Consider the following 19,812-nt stretch of genomic DNA (forward strand, 5'->3'; position numbering starts at 1 on the left):
GCAGCATACAATCACACTAAGTGGGGAGTTGAGAGTAGACGATCCCAACTAATTCTATCCTCCCCTGCCCCCCGAAAATGCCTAATATCCCATGAGCCCTTCTAGCAGGAGGGCACTATCAAGGCTTTATAAGTAGTATAACAGCCCTTTCCCCATTGGCTAGGCCGGACTAGTAGATAATATTTGGCTACTGAACATATTCAGACTTTGTGACATATATTTTGGTGCCCAGTCTTAGCAATGGAATCTATAGCCAAGTGCCTTGTTTTTTCAGCTCTATTTCAGTTGTTTTTCACATAAACATGTGCATATGTATATATGTGTATGTATGTATCTATATATCTGCATGTATTTATATCTATATATGGATTAGACCTCTTCTTCACAGCCATCTTGTAAATTCCTTTGGGTCTTGACTCTGAAGAAAAGCATATCAGCATAATTTGTAATTACTCTAATAAAGGCTGAGCTTTAATCTGCTCTGTTTATACCATTTGAAAGTGGTCCTCTCCTTACAGGTTTTCTTTAGAACTGTTTAAGGGCATTACTTTGAATTCATTTATTCATTTATTATAGTTATATAACCTCCCATTTTATCACCATGACCCTAAGTCATGATGGCTCACAAATAACAATAAAAACAGTAAAAAGCATAAACACAATTTCAAAAGCTCTGATCTCTCCCAAAAGCAACATACCCCAATATACAGGTAGTCCTTGTTTAATGACAATTGGGATCAGCAAGTTTATTGCTAAGCAACGTGATTAAGTGAAGCATCATGTGGCCACAATTTATAATGTTACTGCTTACTTCTCCATTTACTGTTGGAAGCTAGCTATGTTCACACAAGTGGCAATTGCATGACTGTGGGATGTGTCGTAAACACCTGCTGGTTGCGAAGTGCTGGAATCTTGACCATGTGACTGCAGGGATGCTGTGATGGTTATAAGTATGAGGAGGGATTTTTTCCCCATAACTTTGAATGGTTACTACGTCGGTCAGTCATTAAGTGAGGACTACCTGTATTCACAAATAACTTCATTGTGCTCCAGCCTTACTCTGTCCCAATGTTTGTGGAAAAAAATGGGCCCCTGAGCATTTCTGAAACATGTCACGTGCTCTTCTACTTGGGATCAGCTATTGATGAGAAAGATCGTTGTAGGTAGTCCTCAATTTACAACCACAATTGAGCTCAAAATTTTTGTTGCTAAGTGAGATATTTGTTAAGTGAGTTTTGCCCCATTTTACAACCTTTCTTGCAACAGCTATTGAGTGAACCACTGCAGTTAAGTTAGTGACACAGTTGTTAAGTGAATCTGGCTTCCCCACTGACTTTGCTTGTCAGAAAGTGGCAAAAGGTGATCACATGATCTTGGGGCACTGCAACAGTCATAAATATGAGTCAATTACCAGGCATCTGAATTTTGATCATGTGACCATGGGGATGCTGCAACAGTCTTAAGTGTGAAAAATGGTCACAAATCACTTTTTTCAGTGACCTTGTAACTTCAAATAGTCACTAATTAACTGTTGTAAGTCGAGGACTACCTGTACTTGGGTGAGTGGGACTAATAGCCTGACTGGGTTGTGAGGAGGGCAGAGAAGTTTAAGTTGAATCAGGAAAGAGCTATTCACTGCTACTCACTTGTCAACCAATCAGTGTTTAGAGATTTAAAGATGCTATCATTGCTAATATTGTTAATTAAGCGCTGAAATTGAGTCACAAAAACATTTCAAAATTAGAACAGCTAGCTAAGATGAACGTAAGCCCTTTTCTGAGGATGAGTCGAAGGCCATGCTTTGAGGACGTATCCTCTATAAGCGGGTTAGTGGACAACTTTATACTATGGTTAGTGGGGCATTAGGATGAGTTCTTAGTTTAATAAGGCACAACTGCATTTTTGGGGCAGAGTTAGATTTCATTCATTGTGGGGGTTGACTTTATTTGTGTTTTTCTCTTTACTGCATATCTGCTTTGCTGCCCTGGGAAGAGGGAAAACCTCACATGCGTCATTTAGTCTCCCTGAGAAATTGGGAAAACTTCTGCTGTTCAGAGTAATCAATGAAGGAAAAAACAGATTTGCTTTGCCTGAGAGGCTGCATTCCATTATAAATGCTTACTTTCCTCCAACTTTTATGATGGGGTGGAGTGGATGCCTTTAAGTCAGTTCTGACACCTGGCAATTGCCAGGACATATTCCTGCAGTTTTCTTGGCAAGATTTCCAAAGTGCCTCTTTCCTAGAGCTGAGAAAAAATGACCTAAAGTTGGTTCCCCATTTGGCTTCATGCTTAAGATAAAAGTAGAGCTCACCATCTCCTAGTTCCTAGCCTAATGCTTTAAGCTGTATTAGAACTGCATGCAACGTAATTTCATTTTTTTTTACTGAAAAGTTTTTAAAGTTTACATATTTATCTCCCCCTTCCCTCCACCCTCCCCAACCCTTCCCCTCCCTACTTCCCAGAGCAAAATACAGGGTATAACATTCAACAATCATAATCTAACATAGTCTAATTAATTATAACTCTTACATCCCTCTAATACTTTAACTCCCCATTTACCAAACTAAATTTGAATACATAATAACATCTCTCTATCTATTCATAAGCTATTTGAAATTTTTTAGTCCGATATTTACTTTGAATATAATCTATCCATCTTCTCCATTCTATCATATATTTCTCATTTGAATAGTCCTTCAAATACACTGAGATCTTTACCATCTCTGCTAAGTTTGCTACTTTTAATATCCATTCTTGAATAGTAGGCAAATCTTCCTTCTTCCAATACTGCGCCACCAACAATCTTGCTGCAGTTATTAAATTCAGGATCAAATTAGTCTCTATAACCGTACAATCCGTGATTATACCCAACAAAAATAACTGTGGAGTAAACCTTATCCTCTTTTTAAGAATATTTTGAATAATCCACCAAATTTTTATCCAGAATGCTTTAACCTTTTTACAAGTCCACCATACATGAAAATGTAATTTCATTTTAATGTATGCCAATTAGTGTACATTCAAGGTGACCTATTCTATTCTATTCTATTCTATTCTATTCTATTCTATTCTATTCTATTCTATTCTATTCTATTCTATTCTACCACTGCACCAAATCGGCTCTCTCTTTTCCCGCATGGAGACAAAAAAATTTTTTAGAGTCACCTCGATACTCTGAAAACTTTGCGCAGCCACGGGCGGCCAATCCCCAGGAAAAGGTTAAAAAAAAAAAACTTCTGTGTAATAGGATGCGTCTCCTGAGAAGTGACTCTTTACGATTATATATCTATGGTGATTTCCTTTCGAAAGTAGAGCAGCTCAGCCAACGGAAGCTCGGCTTGAAGGTATTCTCGCGGGATTTCATCGGCTGCGACGAGATGGTGGTACCGGTAGGAAAGCGGTGGGAAGGGTGGATTGTGGCCATAAAGCGAGCGGCGGTCACGGAGGTTGGGAACGGCTTTTCTCAAACTTTAAAGAGACGTTTTAGAGCAGAAACTTTCGCCCGAGAAAAGATATTTCAGAATGTCGATCTTTTAATGCATGAGTTTATTTACACGTATCCTAACGGCTTGTTTTGCTTCTGACCTTTTAAGGAAATGTCTTATAGGACTGTGCGCGTAAATACACTTGTGTGTGGGGTTTGCTGCCTTCTGTGGGCTTCATTCACAAAGTCGGCGTATAAAACCTCGATGAAGTAAGTTAAAACGGGTCTCCAACCTTGGTCACTTTTAAGACTTGTGGACTTCAACTCCCAGAGTTCCTCAGCCAGCTTTGCTGGCTGAGGAACTCTGGGAATTGAAGTCCACAAGTCTTAAGTGACCAAGGTTGGAGACCCCTGAGTTAAAAGGTTGGAGAGCAGTTTCTACTTCGCCTCAGTGCACCCTTTATATCTATCTATCTATCTATCTATCTATCTATCTATCTATCTATCTATCTATCTATCTATCTACCTACCTACCTACCCACCCACCCACCCACCCACCCACCCATCCATCCATCCATCCATCCATCCATCCATCCATCCATCTCCGTATCTCTCTATATATCTCTCTCTCTATATCTCTATCAATCTCTATATCTCTATATCTATCTATCCTATCTATCTATCTATCTATTTATCTATTTATCTATCTATAATATATATCTATATCTCCAGATGGATTCTTTTCAGACAGAAAGGATAGACGATTGGATAGATGAAAGGATTGACTCCCAACGTCCCAAAATTTATGCCCGGGACACCCTAAAAGGGTACACAGGAACTTTGCAAGGGTGATCATATCTGGCTTCAAAAGTCTGGCTAAGCAGTAGGCAGCAGCAGGTAGTTAGACTGTTTTTGTGTCACTTTGTCGCAATGTTGCGGTATTTGGATGATTGCAGGCGGGAGATGGCATCTCAAAATCAACTCAGATGAGATCCCAGTGCTTTTTAAAATTGCCTTCCTCTGTCTCATGCATTGTTTCTTAACCCTAGTGCAGCTATGCTGGCTGGAGAATTCTGGGAGTTGAAGTCCACAAGTCTTAAAGCTGCCAAGTTTGAAGACCTCTGCCCTAGTGGCTTTAAGATGTGTGGACTTCAACTCCCACAATTCTTCTGCCAACATGCTGGTTGAGGAATTCTGGGGGTTGAAGTCCACCCATCTTAAAGCTGTTAAAAGTTACGCACTGATCTAATAAGACAAAGTACTGTATAGACCAGTGATGGCTAACCTTTTTGCCGTCATGTGCCAAAAGCGGGGGGAATGCGGGTGTGTGTGTATGTGTCATGAGCTTGTGTGCCCACACCCATAATTCAATGCCCCCCCTCCCCGGCACATGCATGCGCGACACTCCTTCCACAGTCCCCCCACTTTTGGCATGCGATGGCGCGGAGGGCCCAGTAGGCCTGTTTTTCATCCTCCCCAGGCTCTATGTCATGTTTATAACATTCAAAGTATCAAAGATTGCTCTGTGTGCATATACAACCCTCTTTTTCTAGTAATATATTCTGGATTTTAATGGCAAAAAGTCAGATCGATTTGCATTGTATTTGTTATGCTCTTTGCCTACCTGTTTTGGATTTTTAAAATTTTTAGTATGATTCTTGATGGCATACCTATTGTTCCTTTAACCCCCCCCTCCCCCATTTTACAGGCATTTGGAGATTATTACTACATGTAATTAGGAATATGTGAATTTTAGAAGTGAATTATATTTTATTACTTACCTTGAAAAAGAGAATACAGTAATGTCTCAATCTTATGTAAGGACATAAGAGATCAACAGTAAAATTGTCACTATTGCATGTTAATTGCTATCCAATCATTACTGCATTTTAACTTCCTCATTTAACACCTGCAATTAAGCCTGGAAACTCCCTTGGTAAGCAATGTGTTAAGTGAAACGTCATATATTTTGCTTTATTTGCTAAGCGAATCACCTGGTGGTGTTAAGAGTGACATCACATGATTGGCCCTTTGCAAGTTTCCCTACCAGCTTCTCCATTGACTTTCCTTGTCAGAATGTGGCACTGCGACAGTTGTAAATGTGTGCTGGTTGTGAAGTGCCAAATCATGATCACATGATTGTGGGGACACTTGGATAGCATTATGTTCAAGGACTGATGGTAAAACTACTTTTTCAGTGGTGTCATAAGTTTGAACAGTCACTAAGCAAGGCAGTTGTTAATCGAGCACCAATTTAATTTCTAAAACAAGAGGAAAGTCAGGATTCTCCCATTGATTTTCTGTTCTTTAGCAAGATAATTCTTTGAAAACTGAACAGAATGGGACTTTAAATTCAGAGCCGAGGTGGCGCAGTAGTTAGAGTGCAGCACTGCATGCTACTTCAGCTGACTGCTAGCTGCAGTTCAAATCTCACCGGCTCAAGGTTGACTCAGCCTTCCATCCTTCCGAGGTCGGTAAAATGAGGACCCAGATTGTTGGGGGCAATATGCTGAGAAGTAAACCACTCAGTGAGGGCTGTAAAAACACTATGAAGCGGTATATAAATCTTAAGTGCTCTTGCTCTTGCTATTTAGGAATAGAATAGTTGCAACTGGAACTTAAAACCCAGAAAAAAAAATTCCAATACATCCCTGTAAAACAGTGGCTTGGACTTCTCCATTCTAATTCTTCATCCACTTTCTTTGTCAGTGATGTGGTTAAGAATTAGCTCTTCATAAAGCGCTGAAACCAATCCTGTAACAATGGTCTTTGCTGATATTTGGCCTTTCTAACCTGGAAAAAGATTAAGAAGAACATGGTGGAAATGTATACTATTATGGATGGTATGGAATAACAGGAGTTTTATTAAAGATGGCAATGGGGATGCGGGCAATTTTAAAGAGAGGTTCAATACATTCAAGGATTATAAGGTGGTAATTGGCCTAGTGTTATTAATGCTTATCTCCAATATCAGAGGCAGCAGCCTTTTCATAGCAATTGCTAGGTGTTGTGAGCTTAAGCATCTTAAGCATCTGTTTGTATTGTATAGAGAAAAATAGTATACCCGTATTTTTCGGAGTATAAGATGCACCCTTTTGCCCCCCTAAAAGGGGGTGAAAATTTAGATGCATCTTAAACACTGAATGTAGCCCTACCCACCCACTGGCCCCCACCTTTGGCCTCTGCCTCCCAGCAGTTTACCTCCTTGCAGCAAGCAGCAAGAAAAAACAGCTTCTTTCAGCTTCAGCACAGCCTAATTAGCACAAGTTGATTGTCCCTTGGATCGGCCTCCTGACTCTCAGCTTTTTGCTCTCAGCTGTTTTGTGCTGGCCTCTGCTACTTGCTGCAAGGAGGTAAATTGCTGGGAGGCAGAGGCAGATTTAGTTTTCTTGTTTTCCTCACCAAAAAAGGTAGGTGTGTCTTATACTCCGGAGCGTCTTATACTCCGAAGAATACAGTAAGTCTTTGGTTGGTAATCTGGTACAGTTCTTAATGTATTTACTCAAAAACATATTCATGGGCACTTCCACATATAAGAGTTTTATTCTATGACATGCAATGTTGTCTTTATTTTTATTCTGTGGCATTTATACTTTGAGAGTTAGCCTAGACTATCCTTTAAAATAAATGGAAGATTATGCAGTAAACACACAATGAGAAATATGCCATATAATTTTGGTTATTTTAGTGGTTTATTTATTCAAATGTATATCTTGATGGATGGATGAATGCATGGATAATGACCAAAGCTTAGTATTTTGTGTACACATTTACATTCCAGTGTTATTTTCAGCAAGGATTTCTTTCCAAGTTTTGTTGCATTGCTTTCCTTTTTGCTCAGTCTGAAATGTTATTTTCTTTGCATGTGCTTTTAACAGACCAATGGCATGTTGGCGATAGATGTCTTGTACCTTTTCCTGAACTTTGGAAGTTTTGCGATGCTACTATAATGTCTTTTGAAACCAATAGCAAGGGGAAGTGTTTTGCCTCAGTTTCCACTGGGAAAAATCAGGAAGAGAAAATACTTACAACCAAACTCTCCCAGATCAAAACAAATAAAACTACAAAGAAGAATTTAATATTCGATGATGAAGATTTGGAAAAGCCTTATTTCCCAGACCGAAGTCTGCCATCACCGACGGTTGCCTTTGAGCTGTCCAACAATGGGGAAGAGATCCCTTGTACCATTAATAGATACCTACGTGATTATCAAAGAGAAGGGGCCCAGTTTTTCCATGGACATTATGTTCGTAAAAATGGGTGTATTCTTGGAGACGACATGGGGCTTGGGAAAACAATCCAGGTATTTCTGCCTCCTTCTTTTCCTCTAAAAGTCCTGACAATATTTCTCAAATTGAATAAAGCATCCAAATTATCTATTTAGAAAACTAAATTGCGTAGATCTTCCCAGTGCAATCCTAAGGGAGGTGAAGATATATGAAATGAAGCAGTTGAATATGAGTAGAGTTTTGTTTTACTTTGTGAGTTTTTTGCTATCTTGTATAGTATATTGCTTCCTGCATTATTTTTGATGGGCATTGAATTAAACACAGCAGTGACAAGTTGGCATAGAGTTTAGGAGAAGCCTTTAAAAGAATTTTAAAGTTTTTTTCTTTTCAAAACATACCATACTGTTTAAATCAAGTAATTGTAATCTTATTTTAAAATTTTCTCAGGGACTTAATAGGAACATTAACAGAGGAAAAAAAAGTACTTATATTAGTTTGGTTCTGGATGCTTGCATAGTTTCTAAATTGCAGTTTTGATGACTGGTTTATAAAAAGCGAAGCATCAACATTTTAATAAATCAAAACCTTATTTTTTTCACACTGATCAGTATTAGAGATTTTGAATCTTTGACTATTTTGGCTTTAAAAAAACCTTATGGAATTGGTTAAAGTTTGATAATGAAAAAGTTGGAAGTATCTTTTAATTGGCTTTTCCATTCTATTTAAGATACCAAATAAACCTGGAAATTAAACAGTTGATGAAACTGGAATTTTCTAATCACAAACTAGGAAATGTATATACTATAAAATATAAATTCCATATATTTCTTAAAAATCAAGATTGGTTGCTGCATGCCTTTTTATTCTACCTGTTGGAAATATAATTGCATTATTTCTGGATATCAGTCTTTATAATATATTGCACAAAATCGGTATCTGAAGAAAATAGCTGTAATTTATTGTCACATAGGGAAAAATAACTATATTATCTCTCAGAAAGATAACTCATTATGTCCAAGAGAAAACAGTGTTCTGTGTGAAATTTAGAGATTAAATTGCATATTGATTTCAATTTACAATTTCATTGTATAATTTACCACTTTCCGTTTGCTTTGAACTTTCTATAAATAGTTTCTTGCATAATTTTGTAGGAAGTTGTATTTATAATGAGAAAACAGAATTCCTTTGACAAATAACTTTTGTTCAAAAGAATTTGAACTTAGTTGTAAATTGAAAGAAAATATACATAATTGGTAAGGATAGTTTCTTTTTAAACATAAGCATTTTTAAATGTGTTCACCTGATTGAAAGTTAAAAGTCTGGTTTAAGGCAATTTTATGAACTCAGTTATGAATAATAGTGCTTTTAAATGGTACAAGAGACTGAAACCAGTATACATATGTGTAGTTAAATTAACATAGTAAACAGTAGCAAATAAACCCTTTTCAATGGGCTTCTATACTAATATTGATTATCTTTACATTTTTTGAAGACCAATCTTAACAACATTGTTTTGCTATTTGTTCCGGATCTTGGATTTGATTGATGCAAAATATCTTTTTGCCATTATGCCCATTATCAAAATCCCACTAGTTTGCATTCTTCATATTTGTGGATTTAAACATATTACATATTTTTTCATTGCCTGTTTCTGTTCTATTCTTTGAACATTTCCTCTGTGCTTTCCCCAGGTTATTTCATTTCTGGCTGCAGTGCTAAAGAAAAAGGGAACACGTGCAGATATTGAAAATAATATGCCTGATTTTTTGCTACGAACGATGAGAAAAGAAATGTCATCTGTTCCAAAGAAAGTATGCTTTCCATTTAAATACATTTATATTTGTCTTGAAAATGTAGTATAATTAATCTTTAACTGGAAAATGAATGACAGTGTTTGCTGAGTAAAATAAAAGATGATTTGCAGAGAGGAATCTCTAATCACTGGACTTCTACAATCTAGAGGTAGATGCAGAAATTTGACTTGTCTTTTATAATCTTGAAATAGAAAATCTCTTGGTAGGAATGATTAAATTTGCTGTTTAGAAAATAATTATATTTCTAGTAAGATTTGAAGAGCATCTAATGGAATTCACCAGTTGTGTTGATGTTCTTTGCACTGTGCTTTCACTTCAGGTAGGCAGTTACTAGCTTTTTTTTTTTTTTTTTAAATTTGATTTATATGCCGCCCTTCTCCGGAGACTCAGGGCGGCTTACAATGCATTAAGCAATAGCCTTCATACTTTTGTATATTTATACAAAGTCAGCTTATTGCCCCCACAGACTGGGTCCTCAATTTACCTACCTTAGAAAGGATGGAAGGCTGAGTCAACCTTGAGCCTGGTGAGATTTGAACTTACAGTAATTGCAGACAGCTGGTGTTAATCACAACGCTATCAGTCTGCTGAGCCACCAGGCCCGTCTAGCTTTGTCACTTTCAAGTTCTTTTTTATTACTAAAAAAACTTATCAATGGGAATCTTCTCAAATAACACTTAATGCCTACTTGGAGTTAGATTAGGACCAACTGAATTCAAGAGAGGTTGGACTAAGTCTGCTTGTGGCTATGTAGGGAATCTATGCAATCATTATTCCTGTGCTGTCCTATTCAAAATCATATTTCAGTACTAATTTGGAGAAGGATCTGGACTGGAGGCTGTTCCCAAGTCTTCCAGGGATCATGTGTGACTCTGGGTTCTACATAGTGCATCTCACTAACTGTTAAATCTTAAGGTTTCTGTTGGGGATTGATCTCTTCACTCATGCCACTTCATTGTGAAAGCTGGTTGAATGGTTTTTATTTCTGCTTTTGTTTTCTCTCTCCCCTCCCCCCTTTTCTCGCCCTATGTGATTCTTTATTGTTTTTAATTTATGGGAGGGGGGATTTAGGGTACGATATATTTTTTAAACATTTCAAGATGCTTTTGTTTGAGAGGCAGAAGAAAAACAATAGCAATGAAATGTCTTGTGTTCCATACAAATATTATTACAAAGTGTTCGGTGCCAAACAGAGGCATTGTGTTTGAGATATTATAGCAGATATTCTTAGGCACTGATCTAACAAGGATTTATAATAACTTCAATATAGATACTGGTAACAAAGGCTGACTTGAAACTTACATGTTTGTGTATTGTGGGAAAAATCCCAATTGGTATTTATGTCTGATTTGCTGTCCAGTATTGGTAGATCTTCCCTGCATGAAGCTACAAGTTCCTCTCCTTAATTTAGCACAAGATAAGAACATATATTTGATTCTATTTCTTTTAGATTAAATTAATTAAGTTTTATTAGTAGTTTGATATCTATGTAACATTTATTTTTATATTGTTCTATTCAAAATAATATTTCAGTAGCAATGTGACCCTATGACTTACTTGATTGTTACTTTATTTCTGTTAGTAATAGGAGCCAAAATAATAATTCTGGTCAAAAACAGTCTGGATGCTATAATTATGAAAATTACTTTCTGTTGATAGGATCCTTATTTGCCAGTGATGCAATGTAGGGCCAATAGTAACTCAGTAAATCATCCGTTTTAAGTGTTGGCTGCTAAAATATACGGAAAGGAATTGTGCATTTGTTGGATTTAGCTCATGCTGGTAGGTGGCATGTAACTTGATTGTTCTGTGTTATTTAAAGCTGCCATAAAACATACCCTGGACTCCATTTTCAAAAATATTCTTATAACTACATCTTAATAAAATGTGCTGTTTTTTCTGAATTTATCTCTCATTTTCCTTGTTGTAACAATTGAAAACTATTTCATTTGAAAATTGTAACAGTGTGAGAATTTTGCGCTCTGGATACTTTTTGCTTTATTTATCAGCAGTATTGTATGTTTCTTTTGCTTTAGATTTTCTTGATTGTGGCCCCTCTTTCTGTGCTCTATAATTGGAAAGAAGAATTAGATGTTTGGGGGTACTTCAAGGTTATAGTTCTGCACGGCAACAGAAAAGAGCACGAGTTAAATCGAATCAAGCTGGGAAAATGTGAAATTGTGCTAACAACCTATGAAGCACTTCGCCTTTACTTGAATGATCTTAATAGGTAACTACGTTCTGTAATGACTGCTACTGAATATGAAGCTTTTTTAAATAAATTGGGGCTATCAGTCCTTGAAATATCTAGAGATAAAGAAAAAGGTATGTAAGGAATATAATCCTGGGTACACAATGTGTCTGTTGAAATCTATGTGACTTAAACACATGCAGAGAAATGAAAACGAGTCCCAGAGACTTTCAGTTTCCTCATTCTCTCCTCTATACTCCTTAGCCCCATTTTTCTTAAATGGATTCAGACACTGGATTCTGTCCTGTTGCAACATGGGCTTTGTTCAACTTCACCCTGAAAGTTAGACAGAATACATGGGTGAACTTTTGTAAAAAACAACATGGTCCCCAAAAACCTACATAGATCATGGATCAGTAATACTGCGAGGCAGTGGATCCAATCTCACGGGGGCTTGGGCATTCACCAAATGCTGCCGATGAAGAATACTCCTTAGTATAAGACAGAGTCGAGAGTTTGCTTTCCAGTCCTCTTTCAGTGACCTGTGTTTGTCTGTATTTCCATTTTAGCAGCTGGGCATCCTTCCAAATAAAGCCCTATTTTCCTTCTTAAAAACTGTTTATAGAATACCTATGGGCCTTTAAGCTTTAATTATAAACAAAGATATGCCTATCGGCTTAAACTTTTAAATGTGCTGTACTCTTTAAAATGGAGAAGTGAAATATATATATGAGAGCTGCAGTGGTGTAGTGATTAAGGTGCTATATTAGCAACAGAGAGATCCAGTTTGTAATCTTTCTTTAAACAGATGACTGGAATTCAGCCATAGATTAGAAAAGTAAAAACATATCTATCACCTTGCACTGGTCCAGTCTATTAGGTTATGGCCCCTAACCTTCAGTAAACAGGCTGCCATCCTGCAATGTATTGATTCAAGATATTAATATATATGGCAGAATAGGTTCAGCCTATTCTGTTCAGTATGAAAAGTTCAGTATGAAAAAATGAGCACTAGCTCATTATGATAACTGAATTGAGGGAGAGACTTTAGAAAAACTTTTACCAATTCCTTATGTTTCATAGTTTACAGTGGTCAGCTGTTATTGCAGATGAAGTACATAGAATCAAGAATCCAAAATCTCAGATTACTCAGACAATGAAGGCTCTAACATGTAAAGTTCGGTTGGGACTTACTGGGACAATTTTACAGAACAACATGAAAGAGCTTTGGTGTGTTATGGACTGGTAAGTGAAATAAAATTTAATATTACAAGCACAGATGGAGTGTTTATAATCCTTTCTCCCCCTTGTTTATCTCTATGTGCAACAAAGTTCTCATGTATTAACACGTGGCTGGCACTCACATGTCTTACAGATGTCTTTTACAGAGAATTTTGGCAAACCAAAATTTAGTTGTCTGTGCCAAGAATTGATAGAACACATATTTCCCATTGTGTGAGTGTGTGTCAAGGAACCGTAGAATACAAGCCATGATAAATGTGCATTTATTATTGTATAAATGTGTGAGATGATTCCTTCAATGCCTGATGTCATTGGTTGTAGGTGTTTATATGCTGCTTAACAATACAAGGAAAGAGCAGTTTAGAAACCAAATATATGCCGCCTTCTTTCTGTTAGGGTGTACAGCACTTCAGATGTGATATAGAAAAGGTTCTTCAGTATATATAGGCACACATAGTGCACCTGTTGCAATTTTGTGAAAAGGCTTGTTTATTTATTTAGAAAATTTATATTGCCGCCTACTCACACATGGCGACTCAAGGCAGCTTACAGGACATAAAAACACAATATAAAAGAAATAAAAATACTAAAAAATAAAAATAATAAAATAATCTCTACACTCCGGTGAAAACACACATTCATACCAGCCATTTAATGGGATCCATCCCGCTCTAGGCTCCCCAGGCCCGCTGGCAGAACCATGTCTTCAGGGCCTTCCGAAGGAGTGTTAAAGTGGTGGCCCAGTCTAATTTCAGGAGGGATGATGTTCCAGAGGGAGGGAACCACGATGGAGAAGGCCCTTCTTATGGTTCCCACCAAATGTATCTCCTTAGGGGATGGGATCCACACTATCCCTTGCCTCCCTGTTCTAGTGGGTTGGGTAGAGTGGGTAGGCAAGGAATGTTGCAGGTCCTGTCCTCTAAGGAGATACATCTGGTGGAGCCCAGAAAAAAGTTGCATTGTTTTCCTGGGCTTGTACAGTAACCTGCTATCCCAGGTTTGAGTACCACCATAACTTTGTTAGCATGGCTTATATGTTTCTTAAGGCACACATCTGTTTGAATGCACTTCTTTTATAGTGTCTGCTTGAATGCACCGCTTTTATAGTGCTTTCAGCATTGGAAGCTAGTGAAGTTATAGTTCTAATAATAATGGATAGAAGTTTCATATGCTGGCTTATCTTCCCATTTTTTTTAATACTGGGACTTTTTTCCTGCAATAACCATGTAAGAATACATTAAAACTATTCTAATTTCATTTACAAATCTAGCAAAAATAATACAGGTCAACGCACATAATCATTTTTAAACTTTATGGTTGCATAGTACAACTGTCATTGATAGTAATATTGTCAGCCTTAACAAACATTACATTACCATAAATTGGAAAACAGGTTTGATTCTCAAGATATCATGAATTAGATATAATAAAGTTAAATAAGGAGAGTTCTAAAAATGAATGTATTTGGCAATATTATATAAAATTATAGTGCAATTTAATATGAATTTGTGTAGTGGTAGATCTGATTTAATTCATTTGGATTTATTCCCAGGTAACCTTACATGTACAGGTACTTCTCGACTTTTGATCGTAATGGAGTCTGCCCATTAAGGTTGCATGTCATGATGGCCATTTAGTGAAACGTCTTGCTTAAGCAGCTTCTATCCCTACTCTCCCCAGTGCAATCGTTAAACAAATGTGTGGGTTGTTAAAGTGGAACCCAGGTGCCTCAGGTAGAGGCTTTCCACAAAATACAAATGATAGAACGAGAATAAACCCCAAAATTGGTCCAACAAATAGTTAGAACTTGGTAAATCTTACAGCTGGTATATAAAAGTCAATAACAACTGTAAATCTTTGACTCTAGAAGCCTGCTAAAATTAATATCCTGTATAAGTGCTTGATACACAAGAAAACAACAGTTTTCAACAGTTTTCTCTTTCTCTTAGGGCTGTACCTGGGCTGTTGGGTAGCAAAACACGTTTCAAGACAGAGTTTTCTGAGCCTGTAGAACTTGGCCAGCGGCACACTGCAACTAAAAGAGAGCTAGCCACAGGTCGAAAGGCAATGACAAGGCTAGCTCAAAAACTATCGGGCTATTTCTTAAGGCGTACAAAGGCTCTCATCAGTGACCAGTTGCCCAAGAAAGAAGACAGAGTGAGCTCCATTTATTATCTTGGCTTATTCCTGTTACTGTGGATTTTGTACAATTATATAGTCAGCATGTTAGAGTATCCTACATATGGAACTGCCCATGTTTAGTTCTATATGCTGGCGGCATGTGGGGCTGGAGATCTGTGCCGGACTGTAACAGCACACTTGGGGGTGGGGAACTAGAAAAGGACTTGATTGTTTCCTTAATTGCTAATTTAAATAATATAAATAATTGTAACATTTATAATTGGCTTCAAGAAAAAATGGGTTATCCTTCCCCTTGAAGGCTATGAGCAACCTAGCCATCCTCCAAGCCATTTCTTTCTAACATTTGGAGGAAGAGAGTTTTCCCTTTCTGAGAACTCTGGAGGTTACTGTGTGGGACTTTATTATGTTTTCCTAAGCTCTTCATATGCGCCAAGTGAATGTAAGATAAAACTCATTATTTTTTTGTGTGATGTTACCAGTAATATTCTTTGACTTGGAAGACAGAGATTTTTGAATACCTGAATGATAGATGCTATCTCTGTGAAGGTAAAACTTTGAGTAGGGAAACTAGAAAAAGGAAACATAATTGTTTGTGGTATATGTGACATATTGCTAAATGATATTCTGGAGGTACAAGGTCTTTACTTTCCTGCTACTTTTTTTTTTTAAAAAAATCTGGATAGTACTTGCTAATCACTAAGGGTTTTTATGGAAAAGATATTTTCCAATTTCTTATATAGTCTGCAGTGCTGGGATTTTCCGATGTTTTCCCATCAAAGTACAAATCATATCCAACTCTGCTTAGCTTTTACAAAATCATCCATGGTCAGCTAGCTGTTGCTGTTTGATACAAATGTTTTATCAAACATTTTTCCGTAAGTGCCTTTTCAGCCTTGCAAGGATTTGGTCTATGTCACAGTGATATCATTAAATGGTATGTTATAAAAGTAGAATTCCAAATACTTTATTTTGCAGAATCTGGATGAATTATTAGCACCTACCTTTGGCCTGTAGTAGTTATCATGGGCTTTCAGCAATGTGCACACAATTTCTTTGTTATATTAGATTTCTATAGTGTTACTGAAAATAATGAAGGGAAGTGTTGCAGCCATTCTGAAAACTGCCCAAGTGATTGTTGCAATTATTGTTCCTGGAAATTCAGAGGGCATTGTTCTCCTCTTGATGACTTCTTTGAAATAAGTAGGGATTTGGACTTACTTTGGTTCTTTTATATCTTACATGAATCTTCCATTCCCACTGCTCATTAAAATAACCTTGTCTGTCTTTTTCATGAAAGTTCATGTCTTGAAATAGCTATTGAGTGGGAAGCTCAAAATCTGTTCCTATGGAATGCATTCTTGATTGTCTGAGCTTTTTAGAAAATACTAGCCTCTCAGTTTTCCTGGATTTCATCTTTATATACTTCTTTGGGAAAAAAAAATATTTGCTCTCTTAATGGATTTTTGGAATGCTTGCATATTTTTGTCACTGAATCTTACACTTCATGTGGGTCTAGTAATGGGTCAGTATGAAAAAAATTATTTGTTTTTTTTTAGATTCAGTAAACTGCATCAACTTTAGGTACTGAAAGCATGATTTGAAAAATAAGAGTTTGAAATAAACCCTTTGCTTTGCTTTTCATTTCCACTAAATATTTCTGGAACATAACAATATTCTTATGAATAATTTTCATGCAGTGACAGTCATTCTCTGTGCATAGGTTGATGGAAGATGCATAGATGCACATATGTATAATATGTTCAGTATTTGTTCAAAATCCATGAATTAATTGAAGTTCCATACTTTTTGTGCCTCTTTTTTATAGTATAAAAGTTTATTAAGAATTGATAAATCCAAAACTGTGTGGCTTTGTTCCCTTTATGAAAGATGTACGACTTTTCAGTTATCCTGCCTGGAATGTTTTGATAAATGTAGAAATACATTTTAGAGAACACCCAATCAGATGTTTAATAAAGATACACATTTGTCTGCTGCTCTTTCTTCCTTGTTTATACCTGCCTTTCAGCTAAAGCTTGTAATAATGCAGTCTAAACTGTGTTTTCTAAAGAGAAGATTAACAGCAATGTCACTCTGTTGCCTTTAATCTAGAAGCTTTTATTTTATCCCATTCTCTTGATAATGTGAGTATATGTTCAAGATAGCATTCGATTATTATAGCACAGCATGGTGGTGCTGCTTTGTGGGTGGCCTAAATGCAGGAGGGGTCTTAGAATATCTGTATCCTGCTGGTTGAGACCAAAAGATGTCATGGAGATGCCACCCATGGTCTTAAAGAGGAAGGATTAAGTATGTCATACCACTGTCCAAGAATCTCTCCCTCCTATATCAGCCATTCAGAATGTCAGTCTTAAAAATTGGCTGTTTTCTTTTATTCCTGCTGCCTGCATTAGTCTCTACAATAGTGCCAGGAAATGGCAAATGGATCTTTTAAGCAATTTAAGCTCTATTGTCTTAGGGATTGAGAGGGATCACAACAGTTTATCTTTCACATTCTTAGCAGATTGTATCATTTGAATATAAAGTGCTAGTTGATAATAATCTTTGAAAAAGCCCACCTCTTCAGTTTTCAAGCTTGGTACATATTTTAGTTTGTGATGTATTATTTGTGTTGTTTTATTCCCCCTGTTTTGCATTTTATCTCTCCAGATGGTATATTGTTCTTTGACAGAGTTCCAGAGAACCGTTTATAAGACTGTATTGGAGACAGAAGATGTGCAGTTAGTTCTGCGGGCACGTGAAGCATGTAGCTGTAATAGTGGCCATAAAAGGAAGAATTGTTGCTACAAAGTAAGCATTATTTTAAGACTTAAGTGTGTTTGAAGTACAGTGATCATCTACAATAGTCCTTTGACCTACTCCATATCTAGCTTCTGTTTTTTTCCCTCATAAATCTTAACGGGGCCATAGAGTGGATGGATAATGATATTCTGAACTGTAGATAGAATAATTACAAACAAGCTAAATGGGGGGAGGGTGTGTGTGTTGGCAAATCCCAGGTCTCTGTAATGCTTCTAACTTTAATAAAAAAAAAAAAATTAAAATAGCACTGATTTGAGTTACCAAAAAAGAAGTTCAATCACTATTACAATGGTATTACAATAATGCTGAAACTTGTCTATGAGAGCCAGTCTGGTGTACTGGTTAAGGTGTCAGGCTAGAAACTGGGATACTCCGAGTTCTGGTTCTGCTTAGGCCCAAAGCCAGCTGCGTGATCTTGGGCCAGTCACCTTCTTGAAGCCCTAAGAAGAAGACAATGGCAAATTACTTCTGAAAAACCTTGCCAAGAAAACTGCAGGAACATGTCCAGGCAGTCTCTCAGAATTGGACACAATTGAATGGAAAAAAGAAAAATATCTATTGGGTGGGGACTAATTCATCTTTTGATAAATATATGTTTTTTGAATGGGATGCTAAATGTGTGTCTAATCATATCTCTACTTTAAAATGGTCTCGTTGATTGCTATTGATTGACTGCAGGTTAAGCAGATGCGTTTGAAAATGTTGTCTCAAAAGAAAAAATAATCAAGGAAAGACTTTGTGGCACACCTTTACAAGCTATATTACTAAGACATAATAGAAGCTGTTTTATTATTGCTCATCTCGTGTGATCCATAAAATGAGTAAACTTAACTTTTGTCATGTTTACCTCACTGGAACTACCACAACATAAATGGTCAGTGAATCATCACCTAAAAACCAGCCAGGCATAGCCAGGAAAGTAGTTATTTGAGACAGTTGTTGATATCATTGCTGGTCTACTGGAAAGCTATTGGATGAGATTTTTTTTAGTTGTTTCAGTTTAAATATGTTTCAGATACTTGAAGAAGAATACTTTGAATTTTAAGCATGTGTGGAATAAATTCCCAGGTGTTTTTAAGTTTATATCCTAACTTTATACAAAATAAGCAAAGTTAACAATTGTGAAAGGTGAGGCAAAATACATTTTTGCATAGGCTTCAAACATAGCCTACCGAGAAGAGGTGGAGGCAATATTTTTCCAGGGTCTGGAAGTCCAGGGGACTTGGCCCAGCCATCTTGGAGGGAAAAATGAGTTAAAAAGTTATTCTAGATAATTTTTGTCAATTTTTTGGATTTAAGCATCTGTATTGGCTGTTATGAAAGGCAGTTTGGTATAGTTAAAGGCATTGGGCTCTAGGCCTGCCTAAGACACAAAGCTAGCTGAGTGTCCTTGGCCCAGTCTCTCACTACAAATCCTAAGAAGGAGGTCATGGGAAACCACTACTGAAAACGTTGCCAAGAAAACTGCAAGGACTTAATCTGCCAAATGTTAACACTGACTTGAATGTATCTCCCCTTCCCGCCCACACACATATTATCTGTTATACTTTAAGTTATTTGTTCTAGTCATTAAAGTCATATTCACATTTCAGCAGTTAAAGGAAGGTAATATAAACTATTCTGTAGTGTAGACCATCGTTTTTCGTGCATTAATAAAACTGCATGCTCCTTCACTTTGCTTGCTCAGGAAGAGGAAACCATCATAATTTAATAGATTACTGGTATCAGGAACATGACTTCATAATAATTGGAGACATTGGGACACCAGGGATTGTGACAGCTGTTGCTGCCGATAGGATTTACACACCTAAGAAGATATGGAAGTCTGCAAAGTACATGGAAAAACTGACAGAAGATGCCAGAGAGAGGGAGTGGTGTCTATAGATTATGCCTCTTTGCATAACAGTGTCACATCTGAATAAACATCAAACAGCCAAAAGATGTTTAA

The 19,812-nt window shown here is 36.9% G+C and overlaps 1 protein-coding gene across 1 annotated transcript in view; it reads left to right on the forward strand.

The window, feature by feature from the left end:
* The first annotated feature begins 3,386 nt into the window (after nucleotides 1–3,386).
* Nucleotides 3,387–19,812, forward strand: part of ERCC6L2 (ERCC excision repair 6 like 2) — a 64,366-nt gene continuing 47,940 nt past the window's right edge. Inside the window, exons 1-7 of the mRNA XM_070935639.1 lie at nucleotides 3,387–3,448; nucleotides 7,305–7,729; nucleotides 9,347–9,466; nucleotides 11,506–11,699; nucleotides 12,744–12,905; nucleotides 14,852–15,059; nucleotides 17,712–17,852. Of these exons, the coding sequence (XP_070791740.1) occupies nucleotides 7,376–7,729; nucleotides 9,347–9,466; nucleotides 11,506–11,699; nucleotides 12,744–12,905; nucleotides 14,852–15,059; nucleotides 17,712–17,852 (1,179 nt within the window). The 5' untranslated portion in view covers nucleotides 3,387–3,448; nucleotides 7,305–7,375. The remainder of the gene's footprint in view (nucleotides 3,449–7,304; nucleotides 7,730–9,346; nucleotides 9,467–11,505; nucleotides 11,700–12,743; nucleotides 12,906–14,851; nucleotides 15,060–17,711; nucleotides 17,853–19,812) is intronic.

Source organism: Pituophis catenifer, unplaced genomic scaffold (genome assembly GCF_029215685.1).
Source record: "Pituophis catenifer annectens isolate HBS135680 unplaced genomic scaffold, rPitCat1.0.hap2 SCAF_2, whole genome shotgun sequence".
In the NCBI taxonomy this organism is placed as follows: Eukaryota; Metazoa; Chordata; class Lepidosauria; order Squamata; family Colubridae; genus Pituophis; species Pituophis catenifer.